Source organism: Halichoeres trimaculatus, unplaced genomic scaffold (assembly GCF_033239565.1).
Source record: "Halichoeres trimaculatus isolate MK-OKI-2021-1 unplaced genomic scaffold, fHalTri1.1 fHalTri1_scaffold_10, whole genome shotgun sequence".
NCBI lineage: Eukaryota > Metazoa > Chordata > Actinopteri > Labriformes > Labridae > Halichoeres > Halichoeres trimaculatus.
In genome coordinates, this window is record NW_027437187.1 from 3,325,841 (window position 1) to 3,344,493 (window position 18,653).

The following is an 18,653-nucleotide window of genomic DNA, read 5'->3' on the forward strand; positions in this document are numbered from 1 at the left end:
ACCCCTGCCCTGCATGTTTTAGATGTTACCGACTCCAACACACCTGATTCAAATGAATGGCTCGTTATCAGGCTCGAGCAGAGCTTGATGACGAGCTGATCATTTGAATCAGGTGTGTTTGAGTCAGGGACATAAAAACATGCAGGGCAGAGGGTCCCCAGGACCAGGATTGGGAAACACTAAATTAGGGTACACGTACCCCTGGTTGGGAATCACTGCTCTACAGCACTATTCAGTTATATTCTACTTTTAAATGATTTTAAAAAATACTTTGTTTCTGGCTATTTTTTTTTTTTAAACTGTAGCCTGTTTATCCTGTAATTTAAATAGAAACAAATAAGCAAAAACAAGTGCCTTTTATTCAGCTGTGGGCTCACAAAATTCATGCCTCCTTGCATAAGTCAGTGCCCTGGTAGGGGCACCCCAGTCTAAAATGTCTGGTCCGCCCCTGCCCGTCAGAGCGCACCTCAATGCTGGTTTGGTATGTTTCTCTGCTCATCAGTGGATGGACTTATGTTGAATGGAGGGTTCAGTTGGTGGAACAGAGGGAGCTGCAGGGAAAGACAGGGCTCAGCTATCCCACAGTAGGGCATTCAGGTTATTATTTAACATTGGTATCAGATTGGTAACGGTATTGGTCGATTATCAAAGCCCAGGAATCAGTATAGATATCCGAACCAGAAAAGTTGGATCGGAGCATCCCTAAAGAATACTCGTCCTGCAGCAATGATCCATAGGAGATTTGATCTGCTGTCAAGTTTGATTCAAACGCCTTGATGATGCTGCAGAAGTGACAACAACAGCTGCTTCCCACCTTTCTGACTCATTAACTCACGGTCACACGTACACATGGTTTCTCACTATTTCTGGCGCCCTACATCATCCTGAGTGAGATTATAAGGGGAGTTACAGTTTATGTCTGGTACAGGAAGCACTCATTGTGTCCATCAAGCTGCTGCAGTGTGTGTGTGTCTTAGTGTGTGTGTGTGTGTATGAGTGAGACAGGGTGACAGATAACCAGGAGGCATGTGGGATAAGCTGTTTTGGTTCAACTATCCAGACTTTCTTCGGATTAGGTCTCCCTCGTCCACTAATCCAAGGGCCAGAGTGAGATTATAACCCCAGTCTGAGCTAAAACAGGAGGCTGTGGTGGTGGTGAGAGGGGGCAGAAGTGGCAGGGGGGCTGAGGAAGGGACAGAGAAGAGAAACAAACTGGGAGTGGTGCTATTTACAGCATGTAGATGACGTGGTAAAGGCAGAAGGAGCAGAGAAAGCTGCGACTGTGCAGAGGAAAAACAGGATGAAGGAGAGTGAAGGAGGAAGAGGAGCCTGACAGATGAAAAGCCAGATGGGAGGGAAGGTGAAAGGAAAGAGGGATTATGGGACAGGATGAGAAAGTACACCTGAGAGGAGAAAATGAGAAAAAGTGAAAAAAAGAAGACACAAAGAGGGCAGGAGGAAGACAGCCATTCATCAGGCAGACACACAGAAACTAATTTGATATAAAAATAGAGCAGAGAGCCACAGCTTCCTTCACACCCCTGCAGAAGACGTGAGCTGGAGGAGGAAGCTGTGCATACTGCCCTTTCACATCGTCCTACATCCTCCCTCTGCAGAAAAAAACACGTCTCTGTAGAGATGTGACAGTATGTTTAACATACTCCACGACACACAACTCATGGTGCTGAGCTCACAACATGACTCACATCAAACTCTCTAAAGGTGAAGTTTATCATGAAGCTTTAGACAAGGAGTGGCCTGCTTTCCACTGTCTTGTAAATCAGTTTCTTCTTTCTGTTTTTTTAGATGAGTGTGTAAGACTTGACATTAACAGCCATCAACCCGCCAAATGCAGATGGATTTCAGTAGTGGTGGGGAACATCGTTGCTCTTCCTAGCCACTTTGGCGGGCTGAATTATTTAATTGTAGTTTTGTAAAACAGCATCTGAAATACTAGATTCATTGCAGTATAAGACTACAACACTACAACTCCCATGAGCACTGCATGCACGGTGACTTATTTTCCTCTTCATGACACATTTTTTGACTGATACGACTTTGAAAAATGTATAATAATACTACAGAGTGACATATAGTCCAGAAAGTATGGTACTTACTTTATAACTGAAAAATGACTTTTAAATAAATATTTAAGCAGACTAGCATTCTATTTAGTTTAGTTTTCATCTTTTCAATTACTCTTCTACCTTCACCACTTTCATTCAATATGATAATAAATTCCTCCTTTTATTACTTTGTCTTCATAGTCTGCATATTTTCATATTTAAGGCTCACATCCGTTTCACAGTTGAATGCCTGATAATGACCTGTGGTAAACATTGATGTAGTCTTGATTTGAGTGTGCTCAGAGGTCATTTACATTTAAAAATAGGGCTGAACGATTTTGGGAAATAATCTAATTGCAATTTTTTTTTCACCAATATTGCGATTTAGCATGCGATTTTTTGGGGGAGTATGTTTATCTTCTGCATTATTCAATTAAGACAAGCAATAAACCGTTCTATAGTTTGACCAACACAACAAAGGATAGTGTAAAATACAAACAATTTTTTCCTGTTTGCCAGGCCTATACGTCATGTTTACCAATTATATATACCTTAGTTCAGTGTTTCCCAATCCTGGTCCTGGGGACCCCCTGCCCTGCATGTTTTAGATGTTACCCCACTCCAACACACCTGATTCAAATGAATGGCTCGTTATCAGGCTCCAGCAGAGCTTGATGACGAGCTGATCATTTGAATCAGGTGTGTTGGAGCCAGGAACATAAAAAACATGCAGGGCAGGGGTCCTCCAGGACCAGGATTTGGAAACACTGCCTTAGTTTAAATATTACAATCACAGTAGAATGTTGACTGACTGATGTAACTTTAGGCCTTGTAGAAATATCATAATATAATCATTAATTACCTTAAATAATATCAGAGAAAGGAACAAAGCATTGCAGAACGACAGGCCTGTTATGAACAATAATATGAAAAATAAATATGAATCCTCTCGTCTATGGGTCTCACATAAAATGCAATGCAGAAATATAAATAAGACCAAATCTCCGGCTCAACCACTGGAATTTGTCAACATGTGGGATGCACTTTTTTATAAAATGAAAAAGAAACACGGTGTGAACATAAATTTAAATACATACTGATCTCTCATCAGTAACAAAACACAAGCTAAAGTAAATGCACTTTAATTTTTCTTTGTTTTTGTTTTTTTATTTTTTTATTGCAGCCTTTATGATTTGAAAATTGCATTCTATTACACTGCGATGACGGTTTAAATTCCATTAATTGTTCAGCCCTACTTAAAAAGGTTGTAAATCTAGTTCAAGTCAACTTTAGTATGCCATCATCTGTTTTAATCACATTAAACATAATTATCCAACAACAAAATTGTGGCAAGTGAAAATGCTGAGTGGCTAGTAACTCTGGGAAACCACTAGCCACTGTGAATGGTGAACAAAAAAGTTGATGTCAAGCTGTATGAGTGTGTATGAGGTTTACACTGTTTCTGCACCCAGCAATTAGCAGAGCTGCAGTTTTAGCACTTCTGCATAGGCTTCAAATTTCTAGACCAAGATGCCACTTTATAAAAACTCGATAAAGCGGCAGAAAACAGAGACTTTCCAGTTACGACAAATAAAGAGGACCAAATCAGATTTTGGTTCAGGCCGGTCAGCAGTGGCTCCTAAACGAGCTTTCTGCTCTTCTGGCTGTTGGGTGTTTTTAGCTGGCCACCAAGGTCAGACTGACCTGACACATCATGCTGCTGACGGCCATGTGAGCAAATGTGTGAGTAACAGTGATGCTTTCTGTTTGCACAAGACAGCTTTAAGCCACAAAGAGCTCCAACAGATACTATACACGGAGTGATTTTCCTGTAAGGCTCAAACATGTGATTTATGCTGTTTATTTAGCTAGAGGGGTTCTTAAAATAAAGTCCAGAGGCAGTGAGAGTGTTACAGTGGTCCCAAGTTCAGAGGAGTAGTTTATTCCCACTTTCTTTATTTAATCTCTGAGTAACAGAGTAAATGTGATACTTTTGTTCATGGTTTGAAGACTTTTCTGTTATAAAGATATCTAAAATGAGCCTCAGGTGGAGGTCTGGTGTGTTATTTCTTAGTATATGAGTCCTTCCTGTGAGAAAGAGAGTTTTATTGATAGAAACTTAGAGTTTCTGTGAACTAACATCACTTCAAGTACCTGTTTCTTGTTTCTACACTACAGTCACACATCATACCCACACTGCTGGGCAGGGTTGCCAACTTTCTCACTGCTAAATACAGAACAAGTGCACGGTGCCATGACTGTGTGAGCGTGATGTTTCACACACTGTGCAACCAGAGTCTGCGTGGTAAAGGCTGTGAAGCACTCTGAGAGAATCTGGGTGGAGCTGGTGGACATTTTTTTTTATTTAAAAGTCTAATGTGTTCTTGGTTCTCCCTCCCAACATATTTTACTATCCCCAAAGAAAATACACAACAATGTCATCTGTCAATCATCGTCAAACATGACGTAGAGACTCATATTTAACCTCTTATAACTAAGGAAAATAAAACTTTTTTTTAAAAAAGAGGACCTGAATACAAGGCAGCTAAATGATATCTTTAAATCACCACAACAATCGGATGTGAGAAACATTTCTACGAGGAGTATTAATTTTTTAGAGTGAGACCACAGCCCATCTGGAATGGCTGGAGAGCTGGAGTTTTTGACCTATACTGCAGCCAGCCACCAGGGGGAGCAGTTTTTGTGGAGACCTCATGTCAAGCTGGGCAAGATGATGTCCTTTTTTTTTTTTTTACACTCAATGGTAACAACACTCAGTTGTTAGGTGCCCTGAAAGCACACATGACTTATCTAAGGCCTGTCTCAATCTCAAAAGTTTGATTTTTTTCTGAACAATCTTTACCGTTCTTTCAACAGGATGCCTCTTTACTCCATCCTAACCCATTTTTAGAGGTAGAAGAAGTTCTCCAAAGATTTGATCAAGCCCAGAAAGATCTGAAAAGCTTGACACTCTCTGTGTGAAATTGATTTCAAATGCAAAAAGCGAGCAGACCTCCAGCTGAGCATCAGAGGTGGCGCCTGTCGAATCAAAAAAGCTTTGCATCTTAATTTGGCTTGAGGCAGCGCTGCCTCCCACACGTCACACGGTGAGAATAGACCGTCTCAACAGCAGCCCAGAAACAGAAACAGGCAGGAAACCACAGGAAGAAATAAACCTTTTCTCTTAGACGCACAACAAGTGTTTGAATGGCCACACATTTATTTACTGATCTCAGCACATGCTAAAATAAAAATGAAACTCTCTAGAAGAAACTTCAAAAAGTCTGAATGGTGCTCTGTGCTGAGTGAAGATGATGCTGCTTACGTCTGGAGTGTTCAATCTTCACCCCCACACAGGCCTCCTCATCAGAGCCCTTGGACTGCAAACATCCAGCTTTGCTTTTCTTCTCTGCAAAAAAAAAAAAAGATTCATTGTCAAAATAAAGCTGACACGTTTACAGAACAAACAAGACATAAGAAGAAGAAGAAGAGAACATTTAACACTCAACAAGAGGAAGGAGCTGTTTCAGGAAACCTTCATATTTAATCTATAGGCTCAGCACCAGGGGATAGACATGAGTAATGGAAGAATAAAAAGGCAGAAAGGAGCAAACAGCCATTACATTTTATACTTTCAGCACAGTCTCTCAGCTGAAATGGTGAACTGCAGAGATTCACATGCGCTGCTGTCCTCTGGAAGCTGCATTAATGAAGATCAGGAGCAGACTTGTGTTTGTTTTGAGAATGAAAAGGAAATACCGCCCCTTGGAGATAAAAACCCTAATTAGTCTGTCTGTGAAATGTAGGGCATCATCTGCAGGGAGAGCTCACACTCTACCAACACAGCCATTTAATATGCACATAAAAGATTAAAGAGAAAATAGAAACCGCCGTAAAAACCATCACGGGATCCCATGAGCGTTACTATGCCCCCGCCAACGCACATAAATACACATCAGGCACAATTAGAGAGGAAGGCATGGCCTGTTTGATCAAACATAAAGCTCCAAGCTGCGGGTGATGTTTCTGCTGTTATTTAATTCAGAAGCGTATGGATGTGACACTTAAAGCAAAATGACAGCTGTGTGTTGCACAAACCAGTGAATGAGGTGTGAGGATGACTTTTTAACCCTGATGATAATCACATGACACACATCGGTCATACTGACGGGGGTCTTACTGACTTCAGAGAGTCAAAGCTGAAGTCATGCTTTAAAAAGCATGAACTGAAATTGAACTTGATGTTTTGTACAATACAGATTTAGTTTTACAACTTGCTTTCAGTTCGTCATGGCACGTGAGGAATCCAAGTTTGTGAGAAAGAGATTCACAGATTTCCTTTTCACATTCAGAAAATCTTAAATAGGCCGTGAGGACTGTCAGTTTGAAGTGGGTTGCAGTGACACCTCTGGTTTAGAGTCTCGCAAACACTGCCTTTTTTTTGGGGTGGGGGGGGGGTGGGGGGTGGGGGGTTATGCCTTTAATCGGATAGTAGAGAGCAGTGTTACCCAACCCTGGTCCTGGGGACCCCCTGCCCTGCATGTTTTTTATGTTCTGGACTCCAACACACCTGATTCAAATGATCAGCTCGTCATCAAGCTCTGCTGGAGCCTGATAACGAGCCATTCATTTGAATCAGGTGTGCTGGAGTGGGGTAACATCTGAAACATGCAGGGCAGGGGTCCTCCAGGACCAGGATTAGGAAACACTGGTAGAGAGGACAGTGGATTGTAGAGGCGTGAAAAAATAAAGATACACCAATATATCATGATATTTTGACCTAAAATATGGATATATTTAAACTCTTGATGTTGATATATTTGTTAAAAGAGAAAAAAATTCACTGTAGTAGAGGGCACTGAAGACCTTCTTCGCTGTATGTTGCCCATAAACCATAAAATAAATAATAAGTATAATCTCAAGTTTATTCAACATATTTTATTCCTAAACTTGATGATGTGGGTTTTGGGTCAGTTAGTTGTAATGATTTGAAGAGTAATTTTTACAGTGTAGTAGACTTATAAAATAATAATCATAGTAATAATCATTTTGTTCAATATTACATTTTTTAATGAGTAATGGTATGGCCACACCAAACGCGAATTTGCAAATCAGCAATGACATTCCCCCATGACGTCATTGATTTGATAATGTTGGGGGGAACCGCCACCTGCTCCAACTCCAACCTCGCCAGGAGATGGAGGAGAGAGTGTGTCATCATCCAGAGTTACACGATACCACGTGTGTACTCTACAGAGACCGGAAAAAAAAGGAAAAGGCTTAGGTGAAAGTCGCTGAGGAGACAGGCATCAAAGGTAAGCTCTGTAAACTGAGTGCCACTGTGTTTTCCTCAGCGGAGTTTTGAGCCTGATAGAGAGGAGGAAGAAGCGGGGCAGGGGCAGAGCCAGGGAAAAGATGGAAGTTCTCTGTGCTCCTCTCTTTCCTCCACCCCTTCATTATCCCCAGGGAGACCTCCGGGAACATGGGTCGGAGGGTCGGGGGGTCGGAGGTTAAGGTGGTCGGGGGTTCAGGGGGGCAAGGATGAGGTCTCAGGGAACAGCCAGGCAGGGCCAGTGGAGGTGGATTACCACGGAGAGGCAGCAGGCATTGATTGTGATCTCCAAAGCGTCCAGACTCGGGCGTTCACGTGGTGCGTTACAGGCGATTCCCGCAAATAAATTCGCAAGTTCGCGTTTGGTGTGGCCTCGGCATAACAGTGGTTACACCACGTGACATTTATCAGTTTCACCAACTGAACACATCTTTCAACCAATCATTTCTTTGCAACATTAGTTTAATGTCACAGTAGTTTAAGACAAACTTGACACACTTGTGTTTTCAAGCTAGGTGTTTGTATGAAACACTGTATCTGAATTTCTTTATTTTCAACACAATAAAAAAAGAAAAGTTGTTTTCAATCAAATAAATAACTGTATAGAATTGTGATACCATCGTATCATGACCCAAGTATTGTGATGCCTATCATATTATTAGGCTCTTGCCCATACTCGACCCTAGTGGATAGAGCAGGAAACAGAGGAAGACTTGGGAGTGACCCGCTGGACAGAGGCCACAGACTCGATTTAGACCAGGGCCACCTACGTGAGGGCAAACCTAATGGAGTGCCACCTGAGCCACTTGGCCATCTGCGCTTCATGCACACTGTCTGGATGACCTGTCTCACAAGGCGTGTTTGTTTTGAAAAATTAATGGAGGCCAGTTTTTTTTAACCCTACTTTTCTTTATTTAAGACAGCTTTTTACTGGATACAATGATGCTAAAGTATTCATCAACTGTTATGTAGCGCTTTTGTTTGAAAAGGGAAGACAACGTAGTTTAATAGCTGGCTTTATGTAGCTAACTCACTAAGCGCTCTGAGATTTTTCTGTGACTTGTGATGTTAGCGAATCCTCCCTAGGTCCTGCAAGTGCTCATCTACCCACTCTAACCTCAATGGCTATCTTCAGCTCTTCTGTCCTTTTTCTGTCGGACAGCCCAGCTCCAGTATCCAACATTACTACAAAGTTAATCACAGAAACAGCAGAGAAAAACACAGATCTCTCTTCTCACTGCTAAACTTCATCAACCAGGGTGCTGTTGTCATAGAGACCAAGACGGGGCATAAATCAATCCTGTCCCGTCCAACCCAGTCAGGGAGCTGAGAAAGACCATTTATAAAAAAACGATAATCTCATTTCAAAGTGTGGATGAGGATCAGGTATATATCTCGAAGTGAGACTTTATCAAGATCACTTTCAAACTCCTCACGGGGACTTTAAATTTCAACCAAACCGGATCATTCAGTCTCTGGTTACAGACATAATGGAAATGGTGCTACCTCAGCTCACTTCCCCTCAGGTGAGGAGCTTGGTAATATTTCATCTTTTCCTTACAGATGTAGATGAAACAATGGTCCAGCCACGCTCAACTGAATTTGAATTGAGTACTTTTAAACATAAGGAATAAAGAGAGTTATGTTTTCAATGCAATTTTGAAGCAAATAAACTCTGTTTTAAAAACGACATTCAATTTCACATCATGCCAAATTCAATACAAAACAATCATTCAAATTCAGTTTCTAGTGGCACAAATCTCAGGGTGATTATGGGAAACGTAGTCCTTGTCCTGGAAAATCTCCACAGATTCACTCCAGAGGAGTCACAAAAAACAACACAACATAAAAACTCCTCACAGTGGTTTGATGATCAGAGTCAGAGCAGTAATGGTTGGTGGAAAGAAACAGGCAAATGAAGAATATCTGTGTGTGTGTGTGTGTGTGTGTGTGAATATATTAAAAGCAGCCCCTGTGTGAGTCACTGCCCTAGATGGGCCATCCAAAAACCAGTCTAGACATGCCCCTGTTTGCAGAAGTGTAACACATTATGGTGGCTTGGACGAGAACACAGCTTATAGTTATCGATTATGTTTTTTCTCTTTATTGATTAAAGCAGACATATATTCTAAAAAAACAAAACATGAAGAAATGTTTGACGCTGATTCTTAAGAAACCTGAAGAGCTGGAAACATGATGAGGTAGTGCCTGATTTTTGTGTCCATGCTTACATATCGTCTCTGAGTTCCTCTTTCAGGGAAAGACATTTAAAATATTTAATTATTCCCCCTGCGTGCTCTGCACCATACTGTACTTTGCATCATGTTCTGAGAAAAAGTATTAAAGAAAAACCCTCAACTCAAAGCTGAGCTGAGACTGATACAATGACAAGAGGTTAATGCCACGTAAAGGAAAGTGGCAAACTCAGCGTGGGGCCATGAAAACAGCTGAGAGGAGGTGCTGATGGCTCTCTCTGTGTGTGTGTGTGTGTGTGTGTGTGTGTGTGTGTGTGTGTGTAAACAGGGTGGGGGTGGTCTGTGGGGCAGTATAATGTCCTGGCACAGGGATTAAAGAAGGGCTTTCTCCACCCACCATCTGGACTCCTCATGACAGGCCTGCAAGCTGCTCACAGATACAACCTTTAACGTGTATGTGTGTGTGTGTGTGTGTGTGTGTGTGTGTGTGTCTGTACCTACAGTACACGAAGAGAACCCCTGTCTGTTATATAATTTCCCTCCCCAGAGTGTAAAGCAGCTTAACAGCAGCATCACCTTAATATCAGACGCCTCTCTAAAGACCCCGCCCCCCTCAGCAGGCTGTCAGTCATGTGACTGAGTCATCATACGCCTATTGTTTCCTGAAGTGGTGGATGTGTTTCTATGTCAGCACTGCCAACACAAACACACTTAACACAAACATCTTGTCACACACTCAGCCAGATTGCAGCGAGAACATGTGAGAGGGACATAAAGGTCAGATCAACTGGTTTCTGTTTGTGTGTGCGGGGAGCGGGAAATGTGCTTCACATGTGATGTATGATGGGGAAAGTCTACTGGTTGGGCTACTGGCCTGACCTTCACTTCCTCATCCTCCTGTTAGCTTCCTGTTTTCATATTCTATAATCTGGAGGTCTCAACAGTCAGAGCCTGCAGAGGAGAAACTGTCAGAGAGCAGAGGAGGACACTTTCACATCACAAATCCTGCAGAACAACAACTTAAGTTAAACAAAGGTCACAAACTCCCAGAGATGAATTGATCCTTGAAGCAGGGACTCTGACACACTAACAGACAGTTTAAGAAGATGAATTAGTCGTCATTAAATCTATCAACTTAGAGCTTTCTCACTGCATCTTAATGCTCATGCTTTCACTCTGTGTAAATGCAGCCTGATGAGGCAGGAGCACTCGTCTTCTAACCTCTGATTCATCGGTGTAAATTTGGTGCCAAGTGGGTGAAGTTGCACACACGAATAGTGAATCACAGTGATGAAACATTTTTTTTTGTCATGCAGAGCTACTGAAAAGGTCAGAGTTCATATAAAGTGACAGATCGAGTAAGAGTCTGAAGTTTCTTCATCACTGTCTGAGGTTTTACCCTCTTGCAGCCAGTTACATTGAAAACAACCTGCACACCTCTAACATGTTTCTGACATGTAATGAGAACTACACTGGCCACAATTTGGAAAAATCACCTTTGAAAGTATTTTTGGCCTCAAATGATTTCATTCTGTTGAACTCATATTCAAAGTCTTGATGTTTTATCAGTCTAAGCTGAGATTCAAACAGCTACAGATGAATTAAAGGGGTAGTCTGGGTTTTAAAGTTTCATGATGTGATCAGTGAACGGTGCACTGCAGGTGGGAAGTGAAAGCAAAAACAAAATGGACTTTCTTGTGGCAAAGTAAAACTCAGACTTCATACTGCCTGTCCAAAGTGTGATACTTAAACCACTGTGATATTTCACCTTCAGGAGGTCTGAAAGGTATGATGGTGAGTCTAACTGATCCCACTGCTCTGCTGGCTTCACTGGGAGCAACAGAGGTATTTTACTGTACATCAAAGAGCATAAAAGCTCTCACACAAGGACGTCTCAGAGTGAATCATGTCTATTTCTCAGCAGACACAGTTTAATAAAAAGAGACAGTATTTCAAACCTCGGCTGGTCTTCACCACCGCTCATTTATGTCTGGATAGGTTGCTGGGATACAGAACAACCCATCATGATGTTTTAGGTAGTTGGATGGCACTTGCTTGACCACACCTTCTGAGACCTTAAAGTGATACCCCGGGATGGAACAAGTTTGGTCCTATCACAAGGTTTAGGGCAGAAATTACCCCTACAGCAGTGTTTTTGTTCAGCAGAAGCCCAGGGCGCCCGCACCAAACACCCCCTCCCTGCTCCTCTGCTGGTTTCCTCTGCACTCAGACGGGGCCATATTTTACTTGACCAAAAACATAAATAAACGGACTCCCACTGAAAAAATCTGATATCGGTCTGCATTCACGCTTTATTTAGAGAATTTTCAGTGCGTTACTTCACACAAAAACACCCCTAAATAAGGCTCTAGTTCTCATCGTGTCGTAAAACGGTGCTACCTCCACTGCAGAGCCACAGCTGGCTACGAGGCGCTCGCCGCTTAGTGTATCAGTCCGCGTGCGGCGTGCCAGATATAAACAAACACAGGTAGTCTGCCAGAATGAATTATGCAATAACAACGTAAAGATGAGTGACTATGAGAGCAAGGACGACCTGCCGTTCACTTTGAATAAAGCGTAAATGCAGACTGATATCAGATTTTTTCGGTGGGAGTCCGTTTATTTGTGTTTTTGGTCAAGTAAAATATGGCCCCGTCTGAGTGCAGAGGAAACCAGCAGAGGAGCAGGGAGGGGGTGTTTGGTGCGAGCGCTCTGGGCTTCTGCTGCACAAAAACACTGCTGTAGGGGTAATTTCTGCCCTAAAACTTGTGGTAGGACCCAACTTGTTCCATCCCAGAGTATCACTTTAAGAGGTTTCAGTAACTCAACCTCTGCTGTCTTCAGACCTTCTGTTATTTAAGAACTGGAACCACCAGCTTTTCCTCTAGTTAACAAAATGATTTAAAGTCTCATCAACACAGATGGCAAACTGCAGCAAACCCAACAAGTCTCCAGTCAAGGAGAATAAAAACGTCATTTAGCTGTAACAATGAAAGCAATCAGCACTTAAATTGACGCCACTCAACAAACAAACATAGCCCTCTGAAGCAAAGACAGGCAGCTCCTTCAGCACTTTAAATGGCCACTCTGTGTCTTTTTGTGCTGCTTATTTCAGTATGTGGGCCGATCAGAAGCACAGTGATGACTAACTTTGACAGCTACAGGGCAGTAGATGAGCGCTGACATTTCAGAGTTTAAATGAATGAATATATGTGTGTGTGTGTGTGCTCAGCGTCTCACTGTGGAAAGCTGGTGTAAAGGAACCTGTTATCAAGTCCGTCAGCCTCTCAGCTGTTGATAGCAGCTCTGTCTCTGTTTACATTCACCTGCTCTGTAGCGACGGGAACTCTGGGCTGAGCTGTGAGTTATTACCTGAGTCTGGCCTTCAGTCAACACACTTAATGAAACCCTGGTCTCTCCACTTTGCTCTTCTTTTAACTCCTGCGCGGTGATTTACATCTGAAGCAGAGGACTGGAGCCATGAAATGTGCTATAGATTTTTAAAACCTTGTATTTATGGAAACCAGATGCCATCCCAAGAAGAGCTCGATGCTGACGTTACAGTGGAAAAATTCTCACTTTATCAGGTAGAGAGTCATAAAGAAAATATTTCAACCACTGTGCAGGAAAATACCAAAATGTAGGGATGAAAACAGAAACTGCAAGTTAATGTCCCTGTGTTGACTGTGTTATCACATGCATTCATCCATCTACCTCAGCTATCACTGCACGAGAGGCGGTAAACCCCAACATGTCAGCAGCCTATCACAGAGCTCACACAGAGAGAAAGACAGTCATCCATGCACACACTCACACCTCAAGGCACCTGCAACCATCCAGCCTGGTGAGTATGTTTTTGGGCTGTGGGAGGGAACCAGTGAGAAGCCATGCATGCACTGGGAGGACATGGGAACTCCAGCTGAGGAATCAAACCAAACACCTTCTTTCAATGATGCAACAGGGCAAACCACTGCACCACCGAGCAGCCAATCACAGAAAGCCTCAATGACAGAGTCAAACCTGTCTGATTTATATCCACTACACTGAACAATTTGAACAAAAATCCAGTAAACAAATAAATCAGTGCTGTGAAGTGAATAAAGAAATTAACCAAGTTAATGACATGTCTATTCAGTGATTAACCATGATTAATCACACATTCCCTTTGGATTAATAAAGTCTCTAGATACAATCTATCAAAATACTTCAGTTGACTTGAATCTTCTTTTGAGTGGTGCTGTCAAAGGAATAAAATATCAATCAGATTAATCTCTGTGGTAGTGTGGAAATTAATCATGTTTCATTTTGCATGAGCAAACTGACTCAAGAAAAGAGGGAACACTTTCACACTTAACGTGTGAATTAAACACCTTTAACAGTTCATGTTAACAAAAGAACTTTGTATTTCTGGATGGAGCCTTGTTCAAAGCATCTTGAGAGGCAACTTGCAAAACCTTTGTGCAAAACTGACGATATTAATGGGTCTGGAGTTTGTTGCAATTGTGTCAGTTTGTCTGAGGTAGACTTACTAAAGCCCACAGCAGAAAAAAACTCCTTCCTGCAGAGTGTAAACAATACTCTTGGTCTATTCTTTTTTTTTAATGCATATATTTTTTGTACTCAAATCTACTTAGAAAAACCAGCCAGAGATATTTCAGGGGTTTTGAGTAGGGATGCACGGTATTGGATTTTTTTTTTCCTGATACCCGATATGCTGATATTTAACTACCCATTCATTTAAGAGTATTCACACATACTTTTATCACATTTGTTTTGTAATATTCATTTTTTGTAAAATATCAGAAAAATATATCCTTAAAACTGTATATTTAATTATGGTGATTGTTTTAAAACCAAATAATTCCAAAATATAAATCCTACTTGAAAGATAGATGATCATCTTCCTAAAAAAATCATAACATTACTCACAACCAGGAAAAATTTGGCCAAATTTATAGTCAGTGGAAGTCACCTCTGTTCACAGGGAACATGTGAGAAGTGCAGCTGTACAGCATTTAAACCCAAATTGAATTTAATGGTTTACTTTGGTCACTTCACCGGCCCCAGCACACCCACTGTACCATCTGATTGGTTCCAAGCCTAACCATGGCTCAGGTAACAGCCAATCAGCAGTGAGAGCATGCACACACACAATACATTATTCTGCCTCTTAAAAATGAAAAGAAATGTTTTAAACTGCAGACAATCAGGAGCTGCTTGTTGATGCTTCTCTGCACAGAGTTTCTCCTTCTACACTATGGAAGCCCTGGATGGTCAAAACATTTAAAATCAGTCATGTAAAACCAAACAGAAAATGAATCCAACTGCATTACATGCCTGTAAAAGGCAACACAAACTCAATTCTGTCCAGTCTTATTGCAGTTACATAGAAATTTTGGAAAACTTTATTTACTGTAGAAAACTTAACTATTTATCTTTTAAAGTTTTCATTTAACTTTATAGAACATGCTGCTAAGTCTGGGAGCTGTTTACTAAACATGTGCTTGAAGGCATTTAAATGCAGTTTAGTGTTGGGGTTTGTATTGTTCAAAAATTGTTCGCCAATATTTCCACTTTGACTACAAATTAGTATCGACCTCAAACATTGGTTATCGGTCTGCTTGCCTACTAATAATCAGTGTTGGTATCAGCCCTGAAAAAAAAACATATCAGTCTATTTCTAGTAAATGGTAAATGTGTCTAAAGTAGTCAGATACATGTACCTTACAGACGGCTGCTTAAACTCAAGTTTTACTTGGCAAATATGGGACTTCTCAGTCTTAACTATGAAAACAAAATCACAAAAGTTCAAAATTATCTGCAGATTCAGCCCAATGTTTTATCGTTTCAATATATATGTGGGATTTTGTGTGTTGGCCGATGTCTAATATTCTATTTTTAAGCCAATATTGGCCAATACTGACAAAGTGCCAATAAAACTGTGCATCCCTAATTTTGAGTCATTCTGCACAGCAGATGAGTTAATTGAGTCAAATTTCTTAATCAGAGTAATAATGATGGTTGGATTAATCAGATTAATGCTCTAATTTTGACAGCCCTAAAATAATTACAACCTGTCGCACTGAGTAGGTTTTTTCCTTCTGTCTAAATTCTTGCGTGTTTTGTCCCTTTGGACAAAAGCGTCTGCCAAATTCAACTGTAGAACTGTAGAACCTGTTTAACCTTAACACATAGAATATGAGACCAAATCTTCAGTCAGCTACGAAGTTACTCTCTAACCAACCACTGTGTGGCAGTACTTGACTCTGATTGGCTCAAATCTGCACAATGATTATTATCACTCATATCAAACTTCTGCCACCAGACATCGGGATATTTGAAAATGATCTTAGATTTGATTGGGGAACATGTAATTGGCCGTTCATAGCCAACCAGTCAGTTGTAGAGAACAGAGACCCAGAAGAGTGCAGAAACTAGTGAAAGATGAGAAAACACAGGAGGAGCAGATGGAAAGAGACGTCGATCAAATTAGAGAAAAAAAGACACAACAAACCTCAACATGACAGAGTTTCTCACAGAGCTACAGGACTGGTTGAGTGAGGAGAAAATACCAACAGAAAAATTACAGATATATGAGCTTCAGCTAGCTTCAGGGTCTTTCATCCACCCGTCAGGACTCTTCTTCACATACATTATATTTTGTTTCAGCATTTTTCTTAAATTAAATAAAAAGACACCAACTAAAAATACGAGACTCAAATCAAAAGAGCAAAAGCAGAGGACTCAATGGATTTCCAAATGTGAAATTTAAATATTTAAATATCACTCATTTCCTCTTTCCTACAGCCAGATGCAGAGCTGCTGTTAAACTTGATAAACACTTTGTTTTTTTCAGTCTTTCATCTGTAAGAAGTTATTGCAGCTTGAAGAAAAATTCCTCGTCTTAAATATAGACTCACTTCTTTCGTCATGTCATGTGTGATTATATGCATGACTTCCTCTCAAAACATAACCTGCATGTCTTAAATGTTTCTGAGGTGACTTTACAAAACGGATTGATTCATTCGTCTGGCAGCACCAGCGTGTGTAAGTGAAGATGTGTGTGTGTGTGGTTTCTGTGAGGAAAACATTACTTCCTTCACTTTTTTCCTGAGGTTTCACACTCAGCTCATCTCCAGTATCTTTCCCAAGCCAAAATAAACTGTATTTTACATATTTCTAAACATGTTGGCTATTTAAGAAAAAAACACAGCTGACAGTACCTGGGAACTCCTCTCTCCAGTAGGGCTTTGTCCTCAGTCTCCTGTCAACAAGGCGATAATAATCCATCTCTGACTCTCTCCTCATATCAGATTTATCAGCATCAGTAGAGGGAATGGCCCTCTTCTATTCTCTTCTCTTCTGACACACCAGCTTCCTCGTCAGCTGTTACTTCATGTCTGTTTTTACCAACCGGAGCACCTGCCTTGTTTCTGCTCAAACCGGTTCCCTGGAAACCAGAGTCACCAGGTGCAGGCCTGAGAGGGAGGGAGAGGGGGAGGAGACTGGGAGGGGAAAGGGAGGGTGAAGGCGTCCTTCACGACACCGACTCTCACTCACTTTTAACCATTTCCATAATAACAGTGTTCTGAGGGTTTGCCAGCACTCAAGGACAAAGTCATCCCAAGGTAGAGTGGGCAGAGGAGAGGCACCACAGAGTGGGAGGAAACAGTCACTGTAAATCACTGGAGAGCAAAGATAGAGAGCACAAGGAGAGGAAGGTGAACAGAGAAGTGAGAGACATGAAAATTAACCAGCCGTTACAGTTAATATTTAACCATCTGCTGTGCTTAAAAAGAGTCGGAGAGCCCTGGATGTCACACTTCCTCAAATATGATGAACTGTGTTATCTTTGAGCAAATGAACATACTCGCTCCTGTGCACAAACCTGAGTGTATCCCCTCAAAGCTCAACGTGGGCCCAATCTCAGCCCTGACAAACCACAGCAGAACTACACGCCACACAAAGAGATCCTGGCATTAAAAAAAGCTTCATCACAGAGAGGGATCTGCACTTATCCCATAAAGTGATGAGAAATAGACTCTATTAGGGATACAAAAGAAATGCAAAGTAAGGCCTCTTTTAAATGGCTCTGCTACACCCCCATTCAATCGCTGCTCATAAATAATGTAAGGAGGAGAGCGTATTAATATGCCAAGTCACACCCCTTTAATCATCCTGCTTCACGTGGTGATAATGTGTGTGTCAGTGCGTGTGTGTGAGCACATGTTTGAGGTTTTCATGCTTGACTCAGAGGAGATTGGCTCCTGAATGAGACCAGATGCGTCTGTGTCCCTCTCCTCCTGTCCCTTTGTAATGGACAATTACCAGAGAGTTATGGTTTTCTGCTGTAAACAGTGCAGATTGAAATTAAGAGCAGTTGTAAACCTTTATGTGGTGGAAGAATCCAGATGAGACCCTCGGCTCCGGGAGCAAACATGGACCCAAGAGGTGAACAGCACGTTACAAGCTAATTTAAGTACTCACAGGAAATTTATGACCATCTAGATAACTGGACCCATCTGCAAATATTAGAGAACAGTTACTCTCCTTTTGGCTTCTTTTTGGTCTCCACCAGCATTCTCTTACTTCAGCCCTCTGCTGTTAAAAGCTGAGCAGGTGAAGTCTACAGTGTGCTGTTTAATTGAAAGGTGTTTTTGGTATTCTATGTATCATTTTTCTGCCCTCAAATTTTGTTTTGTTTGGTTGTTCCTAGGCAGGTCTTTTTAACATTCAGGCAGGGACTACAGATGAAGGCTAGCCTTTTGACTCTGGCAAATTCACAGAAATATTAATATGCACTCTCTCTTTGATTAAAAAATGTAATGTTGCCTTTGTTGGTGGATGAAAAGGTTTTTCAAAATCCAGCTCTGTTTTTCTTGTGGAGATTTTTCTATTGTCTGGATTACCTGATATTGTTGCAGCAAAAAAAATTGATGACGCACGAGTAGATCTGCAAATAGGCATAAAGGTCTGCACACACAGATGGGTGCGATTAGTTGAAATGTTGAGGCGTCTATGGCTGGGTACAGAAGTAGGAGAAACCAAGTGTATACCAAT

General features: G+C 41.4%; 1 protein-coding gene across 3 annotated transcripts in view; it reads right to left on the reverse strand.

Annotated features, from left to right (window-relative positions):
• The window catches only part of fgd4a (FYVE, RhoGEF and PH domain containing 4a), a 114,202-nt gene that overhangs the window by 41,322 nt on the left and 54,227 nt on the right, over window positions 1-18,653 (reverse strand). For 2 of the 3 annotated variants that reach the window (XM_074677146.1, XM_074677148.1), the window contains exon 2: window positions 5,392-5,475. In XM_074677146.1, coding sequence (XP_074533247.1) covers window positions 5,392-5,475 — 84 coding nt within the window. Of the gene's footprint in view, window positions 1-5,391; window positions 5,476-16,816; window positions 16,917-18,653 lie in introns of those variants that run through there. The other variant, XM_074677147.1, reaches the window with a different exon arrangement.